The sequence below is a fragment of the Leguminivora glycinivorella genome, chromosome Z (genome assembly GCF_023078275.1).
Source record: "Leguminivora glycinivorella isolate SPB_JAAS2020 chromosome Z, LegGlyc_1.1, whole genome shotgun sequence".
NCBI classification, from domain to species: Eukaryota; Metazoa; Arthropoda; class Insecta; order Lepidoptera; family Tortricidae; genus Leguminivora; species Leguminivora glycinivorella.
Genome location: NC_062998.1, coordinates 8,838,310 through 8,866,137, shown reverse-complemented (window position 1 = coordinate 8,866,137; position 27,828 = coordinate 8,838,310). Strand labels below are relative to the sequence as shown.

At 37.8% G+C, this 27,828-nt stretch overlaps 1 protein-coding gene across 1 annotated transcript in view; it reads right to left on the bottom strand.

Moving 5' to 3' along the window:
- LOC125241556 (GTPase-activating Rap/Ran-GAP domain-like protein 3) overlaps nt 1-27,828 on the bottom strand; it is a 75,942-nt gene that overhangs the window by 35,990 nt on the left and 12,124 nt on the right. The window contains exons 3-7 of the mRNA XM_048150093.1: nt 16,249-16,332; nt 12,237-12,318; nt 4,072-4,178; nt 3,427-3,568; nt 1,212-1,355 (exon numbers count right to left, since the gene is read on the bottom strand). Of these exons, the coding sequence (XP_048006050.1) occupies nt 1,212-1,355; nt 3,427-3,568; nt 4,072-4,178; nt 12,237-12,318; nt 16,249-16,332 (559 nt within the window). The remainder of the gene's footprint in view (nt 1-1,211; nt 1,356-3,426; nt 3,569-4,071; nt 4,179-12,236; nt 12,319-16,248; nt 16,333-27,828) is intronic.

Sequence of the window (27,828 nt, the reverse complement as noted above, 5' to 3'; positions counted from 1 at the left end):
AACATAGCGCATACACGAAATTCAATGAGCATGGTTGTCGAAGATATATTACAAATTGGGCGAATAATCATTAATGATCATGTTATATCATGTCAGACATATGATATGTTCTTTGTGATTAGACGCAGTGGTCGAAGGGCATTGCGTGTCTGTCTAGAACTGTATAAATGTATGTATAGGTACTTGTATATAGCGTGGAATTTCTTGGTTCGGAGTACTGTGAATACCTACTAGTGCTACTGTAGCGTAAACGTAGCGCGATCCAGCAGAATTAAATATTTACTAATAATATAAACGGGCCCGTGTAGGTAGTTACTAGTCACGAGTTACTAGTATTGTGTGGTTGCATAGTTAAGGAAAGTAAGCAAATAAAATATATGTTTCAAGCTTTCAACTGATATTCAGCTGGGAAATTTGTACACTGTTTTTTATTCACTGTTCCATGATTGTTCCTTTTTGTTCTGTACTTCCCAAATATAAAAGCTACAGTATTCTGTACCTATATTACTGTTTGTGGGTGTTCGTAGCAAAAATGGATAATTATTATTTTCTATGGGAGGACAAACAGCATAAAAGTATAAATAGTTATTGGTTTTACAAGGGAGAAAAGTTGTTATTTAACCGCACGTGCCAAGATTGATACCCGAGCAAGCGAAAGATTCCAATATTGAACCGCGAGCGTAGCGAGTGTACTGGTGTGGTGAAAAAACTTTTTTTTACTGATAGAGTTGTAGGCGGATGTAATATACACCTATTGATAAGAGATGAATAACCGTCAAAGAGTAGGTATTTTGGCTGGCTGAGCAAGAAGTATACGCCAGTCTTTCGTTCATGACATCGCTTTTTACTAATTCTGTGGGGGTAGTGAAAAAGGTATAACTCAAATTGACTCGGTGAAAAAGGGCCCAAGTCCCACCTCGGACTTGTGACCTTTTTCACCGAGAAGTATACGCCAGTCTTTCGTTCATGACATCGCTCGTTTTACTAATTCTGTCGGGTAGTCGTACGAGAAATAAAAAAGGGTATAACTCGCCAGGCGATTATCAAATTGACTCGGTGAAAAAGGGTACAAGTCCCACCTCGGACTTGTGACCTTTTTCACCGAGTCAATTTGAGTTATACCCTTTTTCACTAGACTCACAGAACAGTGTTAATGAGTAGGTGTTCGCGGGCGAGAGACCGTCGTAAAAGACTAATCAATGATAACTTACCGTTCGAGAGCATCTCATCGTCGGTGCGCTGACCTGGCCTCATGAACATAACCCCGATCTTGAAGTTCACGGAGCCCTCCTGTTCACGGAGCCCTCCTGTTCTTCTAAAAGCAGTACGTCCTTCTGCACTTCGGCGCATGATATCTTTAACAAAAAAAAAATGGTCTTCGGTTACCGCGATAGTTACTCGTGAACCCTATGATGGAAACTGATTATATTGCGTATAATTAATTTACAATACATCCCAACGTTTCGAACACTTTACAGCGTTCGTGTTCAACGGTTTATTAACTCGGTGTGTGTGTGTGTGAACCAACCTTAAAAATCTATATTATTTATTGTGTTTGGGTAGTTTTTGCATTTTTGTTCTTGTATGTGCTAGTTTTTGCACTTTTCAGCAGTCAGTCATCAGTTGACCACGAACTCTGTAAAGGTTAGAAACGTCGGTATTTATAGTAAACTAGCTTTTTGCCCGCGGCTTCGCTCGCGATAGAAAGAGACGAAAAGTAGCCTATGTCACTTTCCGTCCCTTCAAGTATCTCCACTTAAAAAATCACGACAATTCGTCTCTCCGTTTTGCCGTGAAAGACGGACAAACAAACAGACACACACACTTTCCCATTTATAATATTAGTATGGATTAATTATACGCGATATAATCCATTTCCGTAGTTTTATTTAAAAAAAAATGACTTAGTTTTTATTTAGTACATTGGTTAAAGTCGCTAGCCTTTTAAAACACAGTCAGTTAGGTCTCATCCGCTTAAGCGCTTTTACAACGCGAGTAAAAGCACTTGCACGACACAAATGGATTCCCGTGTAGTGCCTTTTTATCAAGCGTTGATGGATTATGACTTTAAGCGGTGTCGGAGTTTTGCATACGGATCAAACGCTGACTTAACCCGCGGAGTAAAAGCGTTGATTCGAATGAGGCCCTATGGGTATTTTAAATATGAAAATTCTCATTTCAATTCTAATTAAAATTGATTGTGTTAATTATAATTGATTTAGCAGCGCCATCTCTCGAGCTGTGTTGAAACCAACCTGAGTTTGGTTCGCATGGGGGGCAAGAACCGTACCGTTCTACCCTAGGGATGGTCAGAGGGCGCTACGAGTCCTTGTATAGATTACTCATATGAGAGATAATTTCGATCTCAGCAGCTGTGACCTGGGTGGCCGAGCGGAAATAGGCATCTGCCGCGATTTCAGGGTACGCTGGTTCGATTCCAGCCTCAGGCACTGGAGGCCTTGGTCACTTTTTCTTTCATATGTGTAATTTATTTCGGTTTTAATTCTCATTTCCATATTATTTATATCCCTTATGTCATTCTGTAACTGTTCTCTATATCGACCTACATAAATACCTAATAAATTAATTTATTTTATTAAGACAGACGTGGACTTTTCTGCTCCCGATCATAGCTCAAATATAAAACGAATTTTGATTTAGGCTAAAACTTTACTACTTTATCCCCTAGCCCAGTATTTAGTCTATTACTTTAATCCAATAGCCCAGTTCATTTTATCACTTCGCGTTAGCTTCGGCTCCACGCATGCCTCCCAAAGGTCCAGAATATACCCTATGGTTTCCGTGATGAGAAAGACATAATTTACTTCCAAGGATAAGCTTATACAGTAAAACCCGCTTAAAACGATTCTGAGCGGACCCAGCCAAAAAAGCGTATACGGGAAATCGTATTAAACGTGAAAAAATTGTGTTTCATCGCAAAGTTTTAATATGGTTACTTTTTCTTGGAGCGATAATGCTTTTCTTCTTATTTTTGACATCACAAGATGGGACAAAGAATTCAGAAACTCAACACCGACACTCAACACCGCAGCAGTGATAATGAGCGAATGTATGTAGGTAGGTACGAGCTATCACACTAACCGCTGAGTTAAGACGACAAATTAGAAATTTATCTTTACGGGTGGCGGCGTCGCCAGAATCGCGTAATTAGTACAGTACAATTAGTTCCGATTTTTGTCACCCGCATAAATAAAGTTGTAAAGTAATGCAAGGTGGGTGGTTTTAGATGTATGGGATGTTTTATGTGTATTAAGCGGGGACGCAAGTCGTATTAACCGTGAAAAAATGTCTGAAAACAAGTCCCAAATTGTAGGGACCGGCGTAAAATAGCGTAATATGCGGGAAATCGTATTAAACGTGATCATTTTAACCGGGTTCTAATGTATGCCAAGCTACCCACCTCACGGCTCACCTCCCTCGGCAACTTGTCTACGCGTTCCATACAGGGGAACTGCGAGAGGATCTGCTTGACGGTCGGCCGCGTGCGCACTTCGGTCTTCGGGTCCGTGTTCCACGCGCTGGGCGGGATGTAGATCTTTTGGGCACCCTGTATAGAAAATATTGTTTGAGGAGGTAATATCACATATAACTACTTTGATACAATCTCGTATCAAACTGCTATTTAAAGTCAAAATGATGTATAAACTCTACAGAGTGTCAGGGGGTGTTTTATTAGATGTCGCCGTTTATAGGAAACGAAGAATTTTTAAACTGAATCGCATTCAAAACATTTCTTTACTGTTTGTGTTAGCAGAGGAAAATAAACTAAAATATCAAAAGTCGGCAGCGAATTTCAATTTATCCAGAGATCCAAAAAAATAAAAACTACTTAATCTTATTTAAATGCCTATTACATCTAAAAAAATGTGCCAATGGTGCTGGCTGGCTGGATTTAATCTCAGTTGGTCTCAATGAGTTTTTTTTACAATCCAATATTTAAATAGAACTTGTGTGCCTCCTACAGCTTTAAAACAACAGCGTAACTCCGTTTGTATGAAGAACCGAGTTTATTGCAGACCATTATGTACTAGAATTATTGTATATATATACATTTTTGTTGAAGAGTATGGCCCGCATGAGACCGGCGGAGCTCTCCTGCACGACACTTAGTAGGAAAGGTTCGCGGGCGTAGTCTAGCCCCACGTAGTTCTGGTGCACTGAAACAATTGACATACTTGAGTCACAATCAAGGACGATTTATAATAAAGGATCTATAATCTTCATACTAAGAATCGTACCCAATTTTTTAGCGCCACCTATCAAATACTACATGTATCATAACTATACTGATAATGCCTACAAATTTATTTTGTTTATTGGCGTGAAAATAAAGAAATATGTCATTTGTTCTTATAAAAAATTAAAACGCAAAAATATTTGCGGAAAATATGATATTGGACACTTCCAGGCTGCGAAACAGCGCCATCTAGTTTTAAGCCTAAAAGCCCATACATTTCAGGGGTATGCTTTCTTGTATGGGCTTTATCAGTCCCGTATTATATCGTTGTTGGTCACAATATATTAAAGAGTTACTACAGTAGAACCCGGTTAAAACGATCACGTTTAATACGATTTCCCGCATTATACGCCATTTTATGCCGGTCCCTACAATTTGAGACTTGTTTTCAAACATTTTTTCACGGTTAATACGACTCGCGTCCCCGCTTAATACACCATCTAAAACCACTCACCTTGCATTACTTTACAACTTTATTTATGCGGGTGACAATAATCGGAACTAATTGTACTGTACTAATTACGCGATTCTGGCGACACCGCCACCCGTAAAGATTAATTTGTAATTTGTCATCCTAGCTCAGCGGTTAGTGCGATAGTTCGTACCTACCTACATACACTTCGCTCATTATCACTGCTGCGGTGTTGAGTGTCGGTGTTGTCTCTGAGTTCTTTGTTCCATCTTTGGTTCAGTGATGTCAAAAATAAGAAGAAAAACAGTAAAGCTCCAAGAAAAAGTAACCATATATTATTAAAAGTTTACGATGAAAAATCACAATTTTTTCTCGTTTAATACGATTTCCCGTATAATACGCTTTTTTGGCTGGGTCCCCTCAGAATCGTTTTAAGCGGGTTCTACTGTATACGTATCGTACAGTATGGCCACTGCCCACTGCCCACCCGCTCTCGGTAACCTCACAGTCAACGGCTGTCAAAGACGCGTCCAGCCAAGCTTAAAAAACTCCCATATAAAAAATGTATAGAAAACTCCTGTGCTCGTTACATAGACAAATTAACACGGCTACTGAGTCTCATAGAGTCAAAGACACAACGGCTACCAATTGCGACTGTTTGTTGCCAATTTAAATTATGTTAACAAAATGTACAATTATATAAATTGGGGCATGCCAAGCGCATATCCTCAAAATATTTAGGCTCGCCTGAATGATTAGGGCGCCTAATCTCCATAATGATTTGCATGGAAAACGCGGAAAATCTATTATAAGCACACAACTCCGTGGGTGGTAACAAAGGAAGTGTCAAAAACAAATGACGACGCGGAATTTGTTCCTCAAAGCGTGATCCATTTGCCTGCCCTTTCTAACAAACGGGTACAGTCGAGTTCATAAATATGTGTACATTTTTTCACCTTATTGCAACGAATTAAGATGACGAAATGTACAAATATTTTTGAACTCGACTGTACAGCTTAGAGAGGTTACCTTATTTTATATATACATATAATTAGTAAATTTGAATCGTAGTATTTTATTAATTTACTCCAGGATCGAGTATCCAACATGAGTTTATGACGGTTTAGAATACGGTACCTACTCGATAGTGTAAACGTCACGGATGTATGGTCAATCAATATGAGTCCTAGGACTCCTAGATCACTCTCAATCTATAAGGGTTTATTTATATAGTATAGCAGTATTATAAAAAATATCTTATAATATATTTAATTTTACATAAATCGGTTTACCGTTTAACATTGAACACACGTCATAATTGATTTAATTATTATTATCTCCCATCATAACCTAGACATAATTATTATGTATCTATATATATATATATATATATATATATATATATATATATATATATATATATATATATATATATATATATATATATATATATATATATATATATATGTCGCAGTAAGATAGATAAAGCCGTTATATAGTTATAACCCTAGGAATATAATTATACGTCGTAACATAGTTAAACGAAAGCGATTAATTGCTATCTTACTAGGAATATAACTATAATACGTTACTAGTTTAGTCATATAGTTATATGACTAGATTCAGTTTATATATATACACAACGTGTTACACCATCCACTGAAAACCCGAAAACAGTTTGTTCAGAATCAAGAGTAGAATCGATTAGGCTATATTTTAATGCAGGTTGTTTTTTGTATTTAGTTTTTATTTTTTGCGTGTCCGGTGTAAAAGTTACAAACGCAACAGTTACTGTATCATTGATAGAGGATGGCATAGGGATCTATCTACTTGGCTGTTCTTCTTATTAAAGATTGAATATTCAAATGTTCCCTCTTCTGGCTCAGTGACAAGGTTCAATGTAGCATGGCAAAATACGACAGTGCAGTTCCTATTACTACAAAGCGAATGTCAGTTGCTAATGTCACTACCGTATTTCAGGCAATAAGGGCTGTTTTTCTTATAATTTGTAACAAACTATCGCCTTATCGACTTTTGTTCGTGCCCAGTTTGTATGACTGACAATTGTTATGATACCTAAAGCTTATGCCTTTGCAATAAGGATTACGAATTGCCAGTAATCTGTGTGGACCATGATGACACACTTACACGTCACACATACGTAATCAACGAACGTAGAGTTACTAATCAATTAGAATTTCGAAAATAAAAGAAATAGCAATATCTTTAGAGATAATACACCGATTTTAGAATAAACTCTCTAAACTAACTCAAAATAATAAAAATCTGTTGGGGTGTCTGAGGTTTTCAGTAGCTGGTGTAACACGTTGTATATATTTACAAACTTTTTAAATATATTAACCTTTTTTGGTTTGTCTCTTTTATCTCATGAAGAATTTACAAAATTCGCTTACATTACCCTATCTTTGAATTTTTACACGTATTATGAACTATCTGAAAATAACTTTAAGTATGGCCTTTCAACGTTATGTTGATTTAATGTTATGGAGACAATATTTTACAATTGACTGTCGCGCTTTCAGACTTAACTCATAAAGTAAATAGGTAAACATGTGTCAATAGTATGCTAGTAATTTTTCTCAAACATGGTATGAAATATTGATGTTATGTGCCTTATAATTGGCAGCGAAGTATGACGTTGCAGGTGCGACTAGGACGATTGATAGATAATGGAATTTCATACAAACCTTGCAGGCCAAGGCCGGCAAAGTCCTCTTTTTTAATTTCCAAACACAGATAATTGTGACATAACATCCAGGTATTTAGCCAATTAAAAAAAAAACTAAAAGGGGCTTTATAGACGTGCCGACTGCAACTGGTACGGGCCCTAGACAATATTTGATTTTGGGTGCGTTTTCATACAAAAAAAATTTTTTTTGTTTTTTTGAATTTTTTTTTAACTTTTTGTTTTTTTATAAGCGTGTACGGGGCATCAAAGGGGAACGAAAATTCGATTATTTTTGCGCTACGACGCACCGTTTAGGAGATACAGCCATCCAAAGTTACTATTTTCAGTAGACTTTATTTATTTCATACCATGTTTGAGAAAAGCACTATACATACCTCGGCGGGAAATGGGGTTGCCCGCCTCAGACCTATCCGGCCTCGCATCGTTCGGCCGTCTATATGTCTTCGGCCGGCAACCCCCTTTGTCCCGGCCTCTGTAGTAATGTACTATTTCTCAAACATGCAATGAAATATTGTCTTTACGTTTCTTAAAATGGGCTGGGAAGTATCGCTTTTTGGGCGCAACAACTCGAGAGGACTGTAAATGGATTTCATATAATTTTTTAGGCCTAGGCCTGCAAAGTAACTTGTCACTTTTTTATAAAATATTGTCCTATAGAGCAGTTACAGCCTGCAAAGTTTTTTTTATTTCGTTGTATGTTTGAGAAAAGCACTATACATGCCTCGGCGTGAAAACGGATTCCCGGCCTCGTATCCCTATACCCACTTGGCCGGAAATCCTCATTTTCCCGGCCTCTGATGTAATGTACTATTACTTCAACTCAGACACTACAATCAAACAATTATGTAACCTCGCGAATCAATGTTGACCCATTTCTTTAATAGTTGAATCATCATCATCCTCCTTGCCACGGCTCATGAGAGCCTGAGGTCCGCTTTGACAACTAATCCCAAGATTTGGCGTAAGCACTAGTTCTACGAAAGCGACTGCCATCTGACCTTCCAACCCGAAGGGTAACTAGGCCTTATTGGAATTAGTCCGGTTTCCTCACGATATTTTCCTTCACCGAAAAGCGACTGGCAAATATCAAATGACATTTCTTCGCACATAAGTTTCGAAAAACTCATTGGTACGAGCCGGGGTTCGAATCCGTGTGTGACCTCCAGATCGTAAGTTGCTCGCTCTTACCGCTAGGCCACCAGCGCTTCTTTAATAGTTGAATACGATAACATATTTATTCCTCAATACATATACTTATTTTTATTTTACTTCAAGGAGATGATCCCACTGAGTGGTATTGGATTATACACAACCACTCAAAGTACAACGTTATGTTAAGTTATGAAATGTCGTTGATATTACCAAAAGTTTCTCAACAATGTTGCTCTGAGCATATTGCATCTTATCTCTTATTCTGTACGAGAGAACAATATTAAAGTTTTAGAATGCTCCGACTTTGTACTTTACATTCGGAATATTATAAGGTCTTCAGGTAAGTGCTAGTGCAGTAAGATACTCGTGTTAGTTATTCCCAAGTATAAACATTTTATACTTTCAAAAAAGCAAATGTGTTCTCAAAGGCTATTCTGTTTTTAAAACTCAAATTAGGGTCAATGAGGAGGCACATTGACGGCCCAGCCACGACATTGATCTAAGCGCGGCAGCGGTAAGCGGCAGCCATACGTGCGAATGAAAAGTCCCATCGCTGTGTCTCGCTTCAATGTATGGCCGCCGCTCGCCGCTGTCGCGCTTAGACCAATGTCGTGGCTGAGCCGTGAAAGGTTAGGATTAGGACTTATATCAGTTATATCATATCGCTACTACAGTATGCACGGACTAGCATGATGCCACACCGACCCTTTAGCATAACTTGCCTTGTCGCGCGCGAGTCCGTACATCAAGCGCGACTTCATGTATGGACTCGCGCGCGACAAGGCAAGTTGTGCTAGAGGGGCTGAAGAACATTTTCGAGTAGAGTAAACGTATGTGATTTGACATGACAGTGACAGCGACGGTTATACATAAAGTCAAGTCAACCCACGATAAGTTTGCAACAATTTTGACAACATCACCGGTGCAGCTGTTATTTTAAACGTCAAAGTTCGATGAAATGATGACGTTTACTTAACCCTTACAGAGGCCGGGCTATCAAATTTTTTGCAAACTTATTGTGGGTTGACTTTAGGAACGCAACCTGCGGGCGTAGCACACTAGTGTGATAAACCTTATCGCGTCGGTGCGTCCGACTTGCCCGAAAGGACTTGCCCGCCTGGTGTGACGTGGCGTCCGTTTGTCTCCTCGTTCATTCATTTTTAGCACTGACAATATACTTGATCTAATTCACAAAAGATATGCAGTCGGTCTTTGATAAGAGGTACGCATGCATAATGCCGGGATCGGGCCTATTACGTTTTTGCCTTTTTGGCTAACCCAAAAATTGCGTAAACCGCTACATAATTTATACCGACTTTTCCCCATTGTTCTTCATCGGAAACGGTATCACAGAGCTGGATATTATCTTGTATTGAGGAAGTGTCTCGGAACGGTCTCCTTTCATTCTAATCGGTCGAAAAGTCCTTTGAATCCGAACGTCGCCTTTGAGTTCTCTCAAGTGGAAGGGCTCGTGATGTGAAAAACCTTTTTTTATGTTTTGTTGTAATTTAATTTGTTTCCAGTATCTTTTGTCCTAGGCACGTCTGTAGCTAGAGTAAGTTAACATAGTTACTATGTTCATTGATGAGGATACCCTTGTACCTACACGGGCGTAGCACACTTTATCGCATCAGTCCGTCCCTACCGCACTTACAAATAGTGCGTAAAGGACGGCCTGACGTTATAATCGTTTACGACCCGACCGTGCTTGCCTGCCTGTTATATTCTTAGATACACTATTACATTTAAAACTACATCCTTATTTTGCACATTTGTTCCTACATTTCAGTTAAATGTTCATATTCCTGTTTTATTTAGAATTATACCTTGATAAACCCAAACAATAGGACGAAGTGTTTACTCACAAATCAATATTTCATTTATATATGATGGCACATATAAAATTGGTATGTTATGTATGTAGCTTGTTCTTATTATTAATGTAACTTTTTCGGGTACAATATCCGGTTTATTTGCGCGGGTTGTTAGGAATCGACGCAGACCCCAATTAATTAAATCCATATGTGGGAAGGATCATCCCCTTTTATCCTTTATTTAGAATTATTCTTACTAGAATATAAAAAATGGAATTAGGTACAAATATTCCTTTCGTCCTCTAAATGTTAAGCTGAGTTTAGACGTGCAAGTTATTGCTGCAAGTTTTGAGACAGAAGTATATACAAGAAAGAGATGCAGATATTTGCTACTCACTCTTACCTATAGTTGCGTCTTAAAACTTGCAGCAATAACTTGCTGGTCTCAACTCAGCTTTACTTGGATTTAATAAATAACACTTTGTTTCATCGTATGAAAAAGTTATATCTAACATATTCCAATTTAAACATTTCAGGAATTGAGTTTCCCATACATTTGACTTGTTTAATATAAATGTATGATCATTCTCATAAACATTATAACGACGTCGTAAAATTTATTTTCGGATTATAAAGTTAGAGGTCACATGGATCAAGCCCGTGGGATTATCCATACTGTTGTGCCTCAAGGGTTCTTGTAGACTAATATTTGTTTTTCAAATTAGTATCGTGTACTTCTGAGAACCGAAAACATAACAGGAAAGTTCGAAAATAATGTTATGAGAGGGAAAGGAAATGACCTGTATTGAATCTCAAATCCTACGACATTTACATTGACATTTAGGTTTATATAGCTTTTAACAATAGATAATCAATAAGATATACATGTGTCGGCAGATATAATAGGCAGGTAAGTTACGGGAGGCAATTCTGAATGGAGGATGATTTGATTACAAAACTGGCCACATGCCACTCCATTCAAGAATGTAAAACGATTAGTAGAAAATAATTTCCGGGACCCCCTATACTTTACTATACTTATTTTTCTACATTAGGAACAGAATTCAAACCGATGAATATGTGTAGGAATTGATTCAAAGTAATTGTCATGGCACTACGGTGTACAGTCAACCAATTTGAATCCTAGGCCACTGTAGAACCTTTTCACAGTAAATATTAAAGTGACATCTACGGCTAATAAAGCACGGTGTCAATAAGATAGGGTTCTAGAGTGGCCTAGGATTCTAATTGGTTGACTGTACATGAAAATTCTCGAATGCTGGCACGAATGGAATGATCAAAACTTTGATTGTAAGAGTAACACTTGGCCCCGCAGCCGAATGGCATTTCTGCGACGCGAAACGCCACCAAAACGCCGCGGAAATGTAGTCTGGCTCTGCCGCGCCAATACGCAAGAGCGATAGAGATAGAGATAGATAGCTACGAAAGAGATATCATCGTGAACGTTTCATGAGCGTTTGTGCATTCGGCTACGCATACTGTATCGATATTATACAGTCGTAACTGCCATTTGATTGTTCATACACATGCATATTTTCATTCACTCATTTGTTCCTTTCGTGCCCGTTCTTGTGAATTGACCTGTACAGTCCAGTTCATAAATATGTGTACATTTTTTCACCTTATTGCATCGAGTTAAGGTGAATAAATGTACACATATTTATGGACTCGACTGTACCTAACCATAGGTACTGTAAGTTGAACTTAGAACATTGTCTTTTGGTTCTTAATTGTAACCTTACCGTGAGTGATTTCCAGTGTCTGACTGCCATATAAGTTACCGTCTACGTAGCTTAATTAACATATACGTCACTCGATGGTGTATTATTATGGTTGTAAGTCGTACTAAGAATTTAATAAAATACTCACTTTTTCCCAGAAAGTATTTGAAGTACCATCTTGTTTGGAACTCCGGGTTCTCCAATACAGGTGTGTTGTGAGGCCCAAAAAGCTGAAAACATGAGAAAATTTTAAAAACCGAAGAATGCTTGGAAAAATGATGTGCCTAAAAATGTACAGTTAATACCTAATTGTATAAGCGAATGAACCAGAACTCCTTTTATAAGACACTAGCTTTGCCCGCGGCTTCGCTCGCGTTAGAAAGAGACAAAAAGTAGCTTATGTCACTCTCCATCCCTTTAACTATCTCCACTTAAAAAATCACGACAATTCGTCGCTCCGTTTTGCCGTGAAGGACGCACAAACAATCAGACACACACTTTTCCATTTATAATATTAGTATGGATATCACTCCTCATCCTCAGTTCAGTCTGGGGCCTATTGCATAACAATTTACAACTCATATTACAAGCGGTAGTCCCCCTCCAATTCATTTTATAAGAAAGAGAGTTCCACTTGTAATACAAGTTGTAAATTGTTATGCAACAGGCCCCTGGTTGGAAACAATTAATGACCATCCTAATTATATACAGAGTGGGGTCTGTAACAAAGGCGAAGAATTGAACTGTAGGCTGTATTCTCCTTATACTGATCAACATTTGTTCGGCGACTTTTAAAAATAACTTGTATTTTGATTTTTATCACCCTTGAAAGTTTTTTCTAAGAGGTAATGTATTGCGAATTCTGTTAAGTCTAAAGTGTGACAGACAACGTCAATGACAACAATAATGGCGTACATTGAAGCTAATATTTATTTTGTATGAAAAATTAAAAATTTCTAATGGGGTGGCAACGCGCATGTGACACTGGTTGAGTTGCAGGCGTCCATAGGTTACGGTGACCGCTTTACATCAGGCGGGCCGTATACTTGTTTGCCACCGACGTAGTATAAAAAAAAAAAAATTTAAAGACTTCATAATTTTTAAAAGTCACTGAACAAATGTTGATCAGTATAAGGAGAATAGCCTACAGTTCAATTCTTCGCCTTTGTTACAGGCCCCACTCTGTATAGGAACCTCTCGACGCAACTAAACTACATATAGTACTTTTATCCATGCTAATATTATAAATGGGAATGTGTGTGTGTCTGTTTGTTTGTCCATCTTTCACGGCAAAACGGAGTGACCAATTGACGTGATGTTTTTATGTGGAGATAGTTGAAGAGATGGAGAGGGACATAGGCTACTTTTTGTCTCTATCTAACCCCCACTTCCCTAAAATGGGGGTGGAAGTTTGTATGGAGCAGTTTTTGAATTTAACACGAGCGAAGCCGCGGGGCTAAAGCTTAGTAGGACGACCGGTCTGGCGCAGTCAGTAGTGACCCTGCCTGCTGCGCCGCGGTCCCGGGTTCGAATCCCGGTAAGGGCATTTATTTGTGTGATGAGCACAGATATTTGTTCCTGAGTCATGGATGTTTTCTATGTATATAAGTATTTATATATTATATATATCGTTGTTGATACCCACAACAAAGCCTTCTTGAGCTTACCGTCGGCCTCAGTCAATCTGTGTAAGAATGTCCTATAATATTTATTATTTATTTATTTATATTATTTAGTAAACTTATAAATTATAAAATTTATAAATATCGGGAGAGTAAAGTACAACAAACAGGTCACTATAATACAAAAATAAAAATACAGATCCATATCAATATTATAAATGGGAAAGTGTGTGTGTCGGTTTGTTTGTCCGTTCTTCACGGCAAAACGGAGCGACGAATGGTCGTAATTTTTTAAGTGGCGATAGTTGAAGGGATGGAGAGTGACATATGCTACTTTTTGTCTCTTACTAACGCGAGCGAAGCCGCGGGCAAAAGCTAGTATCTTGTAAAACGACTTTCCTGTGTAAAATTATTTAGTACTCACAAAGTATATATTTAAAGCAACTGCTTAATTTCTTCCGAAACTCAACGAACTATGTCTTAAAATCAAGATGTTAAATATTTGCTCCAACGTCCCTTTCGCAGACTCGGCTCATTAGCCTTTTAAAGCCTTTCTGCCTATCAAGCGATCTGCCGAGTAAACAGCCGACGGTAGGCTTATTGGCAAAAATGTTAACTCATTTAAATTCTTTCAAAAGCGATGGTACTCGACCTCCGGGTTCAAATTACATAGAACTTTCTATTTACTGGATTTGAAATACTGGAACAAGTATATTACGATAGTCTTAGAAAAATATACAGCAGTCAAATAGAAAAATATACGATAGTTTTAGAAAAATGTAAAAACTTAAATAGGAAAGTGATTTTATGATTTGAAGCTTATATTTATGTCATTAAAATACTTTTTTACTTTATTATATATTAATACATTTCAAGTAATTCAAGTATCTACGCAAAGGTAGCGCCACTCGCGGCATATTTATATATATTTTCTAACAACCTTTTTGAAACTATCGATATGAATACCACTGGCATATGGCAACATTTGTGCATGACCTGTCAATTTAGTTGGCCTTGTTCTGGAGGCGAACGTAAAGCGTTTGAAATTGGTTTGAAAGGGCTCATGGTCATGGTCAATTCCATAAATGTTGCTAATGTCAGTTTCCAACCCGTTGCGGTTGGTACAAAGCTTTAGCCTGGCAACAGCTAAACAAGAATACGAACATGCCAACTTGCCAAGTACAAACCTCCTAAAGGGGTAACGGCTGAACGTAAATTTGTTTTCACCACACCAACTGGTACCTAATGGCTCTCTTGATACGTCAGATTTGAAGGACAAAGTTGCATTTTGTCCACAAGAGCTCAAAGTAATTTCATAAAAAAAATAACTTGATGCCTAAAGCTCGTTGGTAGAATTCACGTTTAACACATAAATGTAAAAAAATCATGATTTTGATTAAGTTCGACGTTTTACAGTTCATAATTATTTTTCTCATATTGGTGTGGTGTAGGTACATTTTTGTGTTTCGATCGGTGGCAAAATTTGTTTTAACCTTTGTGTTTTGAAACCCTCGTAACGCGCTAGATTCCACACTCTGAACCACTCGTTACGCTCACTCGGAATCTTTCGCTTGCTCAGGTATCATATTGGCACGTGCGGTTAAACAACTTAGCCCCCTTTTAAAACAAAGAACATTTGAAAACTCCCGACTGAATTAATGTCGGGTAATCGTGTCCCAATAACGTTCAATTTAGTGCCTCACTCGTGATTTGATCAAATCTCCGAGATTATGTTTATTTCCTCCGGCGGAACTTCGAGCGTCATTTGTTTACATAACGTGGGCATATAACGAAACTTTTATTTGGCTTTCTGTACGTTTATAAGTTTGAATGAAATCTGGCAGTTGCTAAGAGGATATATACCTACTGGTTAATTATTGATAGTTGAGGGTTGGTTACGAGTGATTAAGTTTTAATAGACTGAGAGAATAGGCACTACTTAAATCCTAAATTCGAGGGTATTTGCTACTGAACACTAAATATTTTACTAGAAAGCCTAATACAATTCTACATATCGTCACTACTTTGAAAAAATCTCGTATCTCACGCTACTCCTCAAAGTTAAAACGCAGTAAGTCTATATGCATTCCATACATACTTACTACAATTTTCTTTTCATTGACAGACGAAGATACAAGTTTTTTTTAAAGTAGTGACGATATGTAGGTATCTGTGGTAGATATAAGCATTCGCAACGCGCATAATTAACATTGAAAAAAATCGCAAGGCTACTAAAAATACAATGTAATAGATGTCTTAACTAAATATAATTCAAATTTAAACTAACATTAGTACTGCTCTAGTTCGACTAGCGTTGAAAAAACTTGTGGTAAATCCAATTGATTTATAGATGCAGGTAAGGTAAGTATACTATCTTTGTAGATCCCGTGTGAATGTATGTATGGTATAGATATAGGGGTATGTCGAATAAATTATTATAAATAGAAAAACAAAAAATAATAATGGCTGCCTGTCAAACATAGAAGGCTTAGAAAAGCAGAGCATTTGCTATATCCCGAGTAAGTGGATGTGGCTTACCTCATCCTTTTCTCCGAGTGAGTTGCCATTCTCGAGGCGGTAACGTCTGATGTACGAGTCGGGTCCGTCGCTGGGTCCGGCGAGCTGCAACAACCAAGTAATTATTTCAGAACAATCGAATAGTAAGGGACTCGTAAGCGAGTGTTCTTATTTGATTGGTAGGTATGCTGAATTATCTAACTAAACTGTCCGCAATGTAACTAAAATCGAGTTCGCGCGGCTTCTAAATGAGTCCAAGATTGTATTCTAACATCTGGCATAGCACTTAGTGTGACGGGAATAGGTATCGCAATCGTTATGGCGAGGTATTACGGTGAGGTGGAGCAGAGCTAACCTATTGATGAAGTCAGGTGATGGCTAAGGTAACTGTGATAACATAACGCAACCTAATTGCATTTGGGGTTTCTAGTATTGTCTCGGTATGTCTGTGCCTTTGAGGTAAGAAGAACACAGTCAGCGATAAAAGCTGTATGTCGACATTTTATAAATTTATTTAAATTTCATAAGTCATTACTTTTGCATTCATATTGGTCTAATACACTGAAACTTCTGTAGCTTAAAGACATAGGTATAATGTTCTTATTTACGTTACTCAGTCAATCTGTGTAATAATGTCCTATAATATTTATTTATTCATTTATTTATTTACGTGTAATACGTGTATTCTAGAAAAAAACTTTAGGAAGTGTGTAAACTTGCGGTAAACCATTTTTACATAAACATAATTGATGTCTTTACGTGTTTCAAAGTTTTTATTCGAGTTCATTTTTTATCGAGTATAACTTCCTTTGTTCATTTCCTAACTTTAAGGACATGAGTATCATCGAAATTGGCTGAAACTTTGCGAATTACATTCAGCGTACAACACGTGAGTTGAATCATACATATATGCTGAGTGCAATATTCTTTTTTCTCGTAAACAAAAAATGACGACGGTACAGTGCGTTGAAGTTTCGCGTGACGTCACACCTAGGTACAATTTTTACTTAGAAGTGACGTCACAAGCCCCCACTGGAACTGTTACATGACCTGCAATATTGTAATGACTTCAATATAAAAATGGAAGAGCTCTAGCCCCTAAGGCACAGGTACTAAACCTAGTTTAGGGGACAGAGTTTGACCACTACAAGCCGACGTCTTTGTACAAATCCTTAGTAAAGTTATTATGTAACTCTGTTATTATATAACTTGCCCTTTTATGTATAATAAAGATATTTTATTATTTAAAAAAAAACTTTGATGGTCTAATATCTTTGTATTTTTTCATTAATTAATTAGAAAAAGCGAAAAATATATGTTCAGTATTTTTGGACGATCTAACTGACGGACTAAACAGAATGTCATTTTTAGGGTTCCGTAGTCAACTAGGAACCCTTATAGTTTCGCCATGTCTGTCTGTCCGTCCGTCCGTCCGTCCGCGGATAATCTCAGTAACCGTTAGTACTAAAAAGCTGAAATTTGGTACCAATATGTATATCAATCACGCCAACAAAGTACAAAAATAAAAATTGGAAAAAAATGTTTTATTAGGGTACCCCCCCTACATGTAAGGTGGGGGCTGATATTTTTTTTTCATTCCAACCCCAACGTGTGATATATCGTTGGATAGGTATTTAAAAATGAATAAGGGTTTACTAAGATCGTTTTTTGATAATATTAATATTTTCGGAAATAATCGCTCCTAAAGGAAAAAAAAGTGCGTCCCCCCCCTCTAACTTTTGAACCATATGTTTAAAAAATATGAAAAAAATCACAAAAGTAGAACTTTATAAAGACTTTCTAGGAAAATTGTTTTGAACTTGATAGGTTCAGTAGTTTTTGAGAAAAATACGGAAAACTACGGAACCCTACACTGAGCGTGGCCCGACACGCTCTTGGCCGGTTTTTTATGTTGTAGTTTGTTTGTTTTCAATATTGTAGTCTCATCCCGTTTTCTTACGTAGGTATATTGATTTCAAAATGACGACATTATCTACAGTGTTCCAACGATGTGATTTCTCCATCTACTTACTTATCAGGCTTTTACATATATACTTTGTATATTTTGGATCTACAAAGGAGTTCCATAATTATACACTTTGTTCAAAGGCGAACTGCCAGTGCCTTCAAACGTACAGCGCATTCTGTAAAAGAAAGTAATGGAGTCGTCGGTTCCCTTAAGCTTACACGTAATTGGGGCACAAAGACTGGGAATCAATTCTCTTGCGTCATTCGTCGCGAGATTAGGTATTATTGTGCCCAAGTGTACAAGCGATTAGATATTGCATAATCCAAAAAGGCCAAGACGAGTTTGTTTGGGTTACATAAGTTCTAACCCGCTGACTGGCTAGGCTAGCATAAGTGTCTAATATAGTACATTACGATACAAGTGCGTAAAAAAGGAAGTTCGAAACGTGTGGCGATAAATTAAAATACGACCGAAGGGAGTGTTTTAAATCAACACGAGTTACGAATTTCCTTTTCGCACGTGTATTGTACGACGTTTTTCAGTAAAGATGGCCCTCCGAAGTTTCGACCTGACATATAATGAACCACTTCTCGCACTAGTGCGTAAAAAAACACCATCTGTACTGAAAAATAGGTTACTCGATTAGGGTAACCGTTCAGAAAATAGCATTAATTTTATGAAGAAAGTGGACTGCGCCCCCAAACGGTTAATTACTAGAGGTTTTTAAAGTCTTCTAAAAGGTCAAAACTCACGGTATAGGTTCTCAGTTCTGTTCTATTGTTTTGAAAAACAAAACTTTAAAAAGCATTGATTAGAGACCCTATGAATATATTATATATTATAGTAACCCAATTTTATAATAACTACACACTGGAGCTGCCCAAAGCAATATATTTGAGAAATTGCGCTCAAGCACAGCATAGGTATAGGTATTTCCACAATATTCGAGCTCGTATGCAGAACATGACAGTATTCGAAAACAATGCTGAGATTTTGTTACGGAGTTGCAATTGTACGGACGTTCCAAATCAATTTTATTCAGGATTACGGGTAATACCTACTTCATTTCAATCATTCCACTCCATCGGTATTATATGTATTGCACAAAAAAAAGGTTAGGTTCTTTAATAGGTATATTTAACCTACAACATTTTTTACTGTACATAATATTTGAATACAAACGGGTGTGTAGTTTAATCTCGCGCAAATACTATCGCAAAGTACGCGTACTAAACCCATGAGTACCTACCTCAAGGTCAAATTGTAGCTTTCCAGCAATAAATACCGGTGCGCTAAAAAAACAGATGACTGAGGAAAGCGCGCGGTTGTTTTAAACGATTAATAGACTTACCTCCAAATTCATAAATTTTCACTAAAGTTATCAAGCCGATAAAGTTCGTTTGTCCCTTTCCGATGTATTGGTGTGATCAGAAAGGGACAAACGAACTTTATCGGCTGGATAACTTTAGTGAACGTTTATGAATGGGGGTGAGAGGTGAGAGTAGAACGCATGCGATGACGTCACAGAATCCCCGCTAAAGCGAAATGACAGTCACAGTGCCTTTATTCTTTTGGACGTAGTTTATAGATATACCCTGGATCGGAATTTGAGGTATTATTGGAATAATGCTGAGTGAAAAGCCCGGATATTATCGGGTCTATGGGTCTTTTAAATCACCCGCCCTGTCGTATTTTACGTAAGTGGGCTACATCTGCCGCAGGGACAATATCAGACCTAACCAAGGGTGCCATTTTCTCTCTCTACCCCTCTTTTGTATTACGTATCGTTTACGCCGGAGGCCCAGCCGGTTATTACAGGACCAATTACAGTCGCCATTAGGCATAAGTATATTCTTCCTGTAAGACAAAAATGTCCTAAATAAGTTTACATTTTACGTCTTTTCCTATCTATTTTCCCTGTTAATACTAAAAGTAACATTTACAAAGCCTACAATAAAATTAGAAAAGTAACTCCGAGTGACTCAATTTAATACGTGGGAGAGCAAACAATGTAAATGTTTTTAATGACAAAGATGAGATTGCTCCAGTAACATATTTTTCCCCTCACTAGCTCGGAAACACGTGTTTTGTCCTTTAATACCAGCGGGTAAAAACGCATTTTATCCACTAGTGGGTAAAGTAACTTGACCTTGAATAAAGTCAAATGAACTGCTTTAAAATTGATAAAAGTAGGTGAATCTAGTAATAAAGATGATTTACCACCTGTGGAACTACTGGAAGCAGTGATAAACGCATTTTTTGCGTTGTAGTTTCCTCGCTATAGTGAGGGGAAAAGTTTTGTGTTACACTCGGGTGCAAATGTATTTTACTTCTCGTGTGTTTAAAAACTCGTAAGTTCAGGATTCTATTCTCGAACCACTCGCTTCGCTCGTGGTTCAACTATAGAATCCTTTCACTTGCTCGTTTTTCAATTCCACACTCGGCGTTAAAATACAACTTTGCCCCCTTGTATAACAAATAACTATTAAAGGTTTCGTTCTGTCTCTGCCTCGGGCTATTGAGATGGTAAGGTAACGGACCAAATCATGGACAGCTTAAGATAAAATTTTGCCTATTTTTGATATTTCACTGATACGTGTAAAATAGATACTCCTATTGGTTTCTTCATAGTTAACAAATGAAAACGAGGTATTTTTTCTCCAATCATGGACGTCAGTTCTCTAGTAATGGATCCCCCATTATGGACAGTGAAATAAGTATTAAATTTTACTCTTAAAGCCAACTGATACTCAATGAATCAATTTTATATACCCCAAACAAAATTAGTTAGGGTTATTTTAATAAGGTACGCAGTTTGCCGGTTCTAGTTATGGACACTCGCAAAATAACACTACTTATTTCTTTATAAACTTATAGTATGTTTTATACCTTATCCTCATGGTTAATGCAGTAAGTAAAACTCATTCAAGTTTACACCGAGTATTCGCGCACGCGGAGGGTGCGCAAATCACCTTACCCTAAAGTAAAGTATCAAACCGCATCTCTTTATATTTTGAATCATTTTTTTTAAACACAATTTGACCGAATCATAAGTAATAACGTCGGAGCTAGAGTTCGTGATTTTCATGTGAAGCCCAAATAAAAGCCAAGGTCAAATTCAGCGGTAACTACAAAGCCACACCAATTTCAAGTTTTCACCGGATTCACAAGCGTGCGGGACAGAACAGCTTAGGTGTGAGCGTCAGAATGGCGGGTGTACATCAAGCAATCCTGGTGTCGTATACGTCAGGAGTTAGTGCTAGCAATGTGCCAAATGTGCGCCAAAATTTGAGCAATGTGCTCTTTGAACTCCAGAGATATTTAAGAAATTAATGACACCCGCCATTCTGACGTCAGGTTGGCGGGTGTACTTCCAGTTCTAGCTAATGGCTGCTTACTCGAGGGTGAAAGTACTGCCTAAGGTTAGTGCTCGCAATGTGCTTCCACATGTATGAAACACACACTAATTCAGAGAGCCGTTGAAGAGTAATATGGGATTGAATAAATATATCTATAAGTATCACTTTTTTGTGAAAAGCGCCTGAATGTTAATGCTGCATTTCAGGTAATGAACATTGCTATTTTATTTCAGCAGGCGTTATAGACATCTTTATTCAATCCCATATTACTCTTCAACGGCTCTCTGAATTAGTGTGTGTTTCATACATGTGGAAGCAGATTGCGAGCACTAACCTTAGGCAGTACTTTCACCCTCAAGTTAACAGCCATTAGCTAGAACTGGAAGTACACCCGCCAACCTGACGTCAGAATGGCGGGTGTCATTAATTTCTTAAATATCTCTGGAGTTCAAAGAGCACATTGCTCGAATTTTGGCGCACATTTGGCACATTGCTAGCACTAACTCCTGACGTATACCACACCAGGATTGCTTGATGTACACCCGCCATTCTGACGCTCACGCTTAGGTCGTATAAAATGTATACTTACTTTGAATAATACTAAAAATACTTAAAATGTTGAGAATAATATTCTTGACACTTATAAACGTCTTATTAAGTTTACGTATCGTATGTATTTACGTATAATTATCGTATCTTTCTAAACATATCGATCGTACTGACATATTACTACAGTCACCGGCATAAATAATTGATGATTTCTGTACCTTGTCACATGAACATCTTATTTGAAATGTCATACGAAGGTCAAATGATTAAAAACGACAAGGTACAGAAATCATCTCTTATTTATGCCGGTGACTGTACTTTGTACTGTCAGTGACTCGTGGTAAGGTAACCTAACGGCCCAGCCACGACATTGCTCTAAGCGCGACAGCGGTGAGCGGCAGCCATACGTGCGAATGAAAAGTCCCATCGCTGTGTCTCGCTCCAATGTATGGCCGCCGCTCACCGCTGTCGCGCTTAGACCAATGTCGTGGCTGGGCCGTAAGTGACCATTTTTCGTAAGTATATCACTTCGGTCAAAACTTTATCGGATCTACTTCTTGTATTGTAAGAGTGTTTTTACATTACCCGATCCGATATCGGATGTAGCAAGGATGTAAAATGAAAGTGGTGTGGCGGCCCAGTATATTGAAGACCGGTCGCGGTCGCAATAAAGATGGAGTCTTTAATACGAGAAATACTTGAAAAAATTTCCTTCGTATTTGTACGGAAACGTATGAGCGTGTCATGGTATTTCAGTCAGTCTCAGTACAAGACAAACTGACACTGTTTGAACTAGCGTGACAAATACGAACATTTCCAGAAAGATACGAAGGAAAACCTTTTCTCGGTCTTATATGGTGAAAATATTCTTACTCGTACCTACACTACATGAAGTAAATTTGATAAAGTTTTGACTGAAATATTATTAGAAAAAGAGGTACAGTCAGCTGCAGAGAAAAGTAGACCCTCTTGCATACAAATTTGTATGCAGGGGGGTCTACTTTTCTCTGCAGCTGACTTTACCTACCTTACACCTTACCACGGGTTACTGACAGTATAATGTACCTACTCGTACTAATATTTATCATTAGTACGAGCGAGATGTAATAGTACTTGAGTACTTAGTACTACTTATACGTATACTTGAGTAGATAGGGTAAACTCGCCTCATTCGGTGACACGCCTAATTCGGTGATACAAGCTTTGAAGCACTATTCCGAAAGACGAATTTTGGTTGTTTCACCGAATAGGCGTGTCACCGAATGAGGCGAGTATATTACCCTACGGTCAATGCTGCAACTTTGTTAATCTTGCTTAGCATTGATTGGCTCCAAAAATAGTGACTCTTTACCGAATAGCAATTTATAATGGCGGTCACTATGCTATATCCCAGGAATTAGATTTAGAATTAGAACTACTATTTTCATCGATGGCTCGAGGCTATGTTAGGATGGGGAGCAAAGTTGAAGCACTTAACGGTACGTAAACTTTATGTCAGTATTTTATACCTACTACCTATAAGATAAGATAAGATAAGATAAAATTTATTTCATAGAAAAATATCTAAAATTAAAACAATCACAATTCTCTTAAATAATGCTTAAAAACTATAAATATAGGTACAAACATGGTTTAGAAAGACATAAATAACAAAAAAAGTCTTGTATGCAAAAAAATTAAGCAGGTCAACATAATATTATTTTACGCCAATACCTAAACTAAGTAACTTAATACTTGTATCTTAGGCATTTCGTGTTAGTAGCAAAACAATAAAGGTTATAAATTGTAAGTAAGTAGGTTTACATTAACTTAAATAAGTGATAATAAAACGTTTCTCCTTAGACATAGTATAAATAACAGGGTAGGGTTTTAGCAGGTGCCGTCATAATCTATGGTATTTAAATACCTTATAAGGGCACTTTTCTTTCCTGGGAACGAATCATCTCCAGTTTGGTGGTCACGTGGTCAGCTGGTTTTTTGAATCGCATACATGTAGCGCATTTTGGTAGTTCTAGTATCTTGGGGCATTCTTTGTTGGTGTGTCCCGATAATCCGCAGTGGCTGCATGTGGATTCAGCTTCTCTGCAGTATTTAGCAGAATGACAATATTGCTGACATTTGTAGCATCTCGTTAACATAGTATAATCTCGTGCTGGGCAGGAAGTCCAATTGATAAAAACGCGCTGTTGCTGAATGAGTATCCGTCTTATGTCGCCAGAGCACTCTAATATATAATTGCATGTGGCTTGGTCCTCCTTGCCAGATTTATGACTTAGGTTTATAGAGCTCATAAATGTGTCCTTAGAAATACCTATTTGGCTGTTGATCCACAATATTTTGTTCATAAATGCAGTCGAAAACTTCGTTCTCTGTTATATTTGAAGGCACGCCCAACAAGATGATTTTAGGTCTTCTTTTGGTAGTTTCTTCTAATTTCAGTCCTGATTTTTGAAGCTGCTGGGATGCTCTTAGTTTTTCTAGGTCGTCCTTGCGATCGGTATTTATACTCGTAATAACGCCTCCGTTTTTCGTTTTTCTCATTCCACGAACATGTAGCTTGAGAGCTTCTGGTTTTATCAGGTCCTGTACAATTTTTTTTTGTATCTTCACTTGATTTGTCCTTCTCCTTAGGGTAAATTACTATAGAGTTGGTCTTGGTAGGTACTATAGATGAGTTGTTACCTGTTCTCACTTTGTCGGCGAAGGATACAGTCGGTTCTATTTTGGGGGCAACTTGTAAGCTATTTCGGAGCTCTTTGATTTGTTCTACGATGTTAATTTGTTCAGATACAGCTTTTAGATAGGCACTGTTGACTAACACTTGCTGCTTAACCGCCTGGTACTGCACTGCAAGCTGGGACACCCCACTTGATATATTCTTGCTCAGTTTGTTAATCCTTATTTTCTGGTCCGAGTTCAGTTTCCCTTCAGTCGAAATATTACATATTTCATTCAAACATTGTTCAATTGAGGATAACCAACTTTGGATTCCACTGGTGGACACCACATCAACCGGTGCGGGCTGCGATGACTGTGCTGGCGAAGGTTGTGCTGACTGTGCTGGAGAGGGTTGTGCTGAAGTGTGGTCCATATTCGCAGGTCCTTTTTCAGGAGGAGGAACCCTTACAGTGCGCCAACTTCTGTTAAATGCGTCTCCCACATTTCCGGGCGAGTATATTACCCTACGGTCAATGCTGCAACTTTGTTAATCTTGCTTAGCATTGATTGGCTCCAAAAATAGTGACTCTTTACCGAATAGCAATTTATAATGGCGGTCACTATGCTATATCCCAGGAATTAGATTTAGAATTAGAACTACTATTTTCATCGATGGCTCGAGGCTATGTTAGGATGGGGAGCAAAGTTGAAGCACTTAACGGTACGTAAACTTTATGTCAGTATTTTATACCTACTACCTATAAGATAAGATAAGATAAGATAAGATAAAATTTATTTCATAGAAAAATATCTAAAATTAAAACAATCACAATTCTCTTAAATAATGCTTAAAAACTATAAATATAGGTACAAACATGGTTTAGAAAGACATAAATAACAAAAAAAGTCTTGTATGCAAAAAAATTAAGCAGGTCAACATAATATTATTTTACGCCAATACCTAAACTAAGTAACTTAATACTTGTATCTTAGGCATTTCGTGTTAGTAGGTCAGTATAATGTAGTAAGGTGCTTATTGAGCAAAACAATAAAGGTTATAAATTGTAAGTAAGTAGGTTTACATTAACTTAAATAAGTGATAATAAAACGTTTCTCCTTAGACATAGTATAAATAACAGGGTAGGGTTTTAGCAGGTGCCGTCATAATCTATGGTATTTAAATACCCTATAAGGGCACTTTTCTTTCCTGGGCACGAGTCATCTCCAGTTTGGTGGTCACGTGGTCAGCGGGTTTTTTGAATCGCATACATGTAGCGCATTTTGGTAGTTCTAGTATCTTGGGGCATTCTTTCAGTATTTAGCAGAATGACAATATTGCTGACATTTGTAGCATCTCGTTAACATAGTATAATCTCGTGCTGGGCAGGAAGTCCAATTGATAAAAACGCGCTGTTGCTGAATGAGTATCCGTCTTATGTCGCCAGAGCACTCTAATATATAATTGCATGTGGCTTGGTCCTTCTTGCCAGATTTATGACTTAGGTTTATAGAGCTCATAAATGTGTCCTTAGAAATATTTGGCTGTTGATCCACAATATTTTGTTCATAAATGCAGTCGAAAACTTCGTTCTCTGTTATATTTGAAGGCACGCCCAACAAGATGATTTTAGGTCTTCTTTTGGTAGTTTCTTCTAATTTCAGTCCTGATTTCTGAAGCTGCTGGGATGCTCCTAGTTTTTCTAGGTCGTCCTTGCGATCGGTATTTATAATAACGCCTCCGTTTTTCGTTTTTCTCATTCCACGAACATGTAGCTTGAGAGCTTCTGGTTTTATCAGGTCCTGTACAAGTTTTTTTGTATCTTCACTTGATTTGTCCTTCTCCTTAGGGTAAATTACTATAGAGTTGGTCTTGGTAGGTACTATAGATGAGTTGTTACCTGTTCTCACTTTGTCGGCGAAGGATACAGTCGGTTCTATTTTGGGGGCAACTTGTAAGCTATTTCGGAGCTCTTTGATTTGTTCTACGATGTTATTTTGTTCAGATACAGCTTTTAGATAGGCACTGTTGACTAACACTTGCTGCTTAACCGCCTGGTACTGCACTGCAAGCTGGGACACCCCACTTGATATATTCTTGCTCAGTTTGTTAATCCTTATTTTCTGGTCCGAGTTCAGTTTCCCTTCAGTCGAAATATTACATATTTCATTCAAACATTGTTCAATTGAGGATAACCAACTTTGGATTCCACTGGTGGACACCACATCAACCGGTGCGGGCTGCGATGACTGTGCTGGCGAAGGTTGTGCTGACTGTGCTGGAGAGGGTTGTGCTGAAGTGTGGTCCATATTCGCAGGTCCTTTTTCAGGAGGAGGAACCCTTACAGTGCGCCAACTTCTGTTAAATGCGTCTCCCATATTTCCGTAAACTCGTCCCCATTAGGTTCACTTTTTAACCGACTTCAAAAAAGGAGGAGGTTCTCAATTCGACTGAATGTTTTTTTTTTTTTTTTTTTTTTTTTTTTTTTTTGTATGTATGTTACTCGATATCTCCGAGAATCGTGGACCGATTTTCAAAATTTTTTTTTTGATCGAACCGGTATAACCCCGAGATGGTCCCATTGGCACCAAGTCAGGGTCTGATGATGGGATCCTGGAGAAATCGAGGGAACTCTTCAAATGTTATAGGCACATGTAATGTTTTTAGTCTATTTTTCAAAGGTACACCAGTATTTACGTCTGATGGTAATAATTTTATGTGGCTGAGCTGATGATGGAAGGTCAACTCCTCAATGGTTAGGAGTTAAAGGATAATTCTTTTACTACTGTACATGTATTCGGACTGATACATATAATATCACTAGGAACCACTAAAAATCTACAAATAAATAAACTTTTTAACAAAAAATAAAACCGCCTTCAAAAATAAGCGCGTTACAAAACACGGAGAAACTAAAAAGCCAAAAATAATAAACCTTTCAATTCAGATTTCTTATCGTATTGCAATAAGCTAAACATCCAAATTATAAACAAATCAATTATTTTTGGAGTCGGTACCAGCCTGTGTATGGTTGGGTGGGGCAAACAGGCAATAGCAAGGCGACGAAC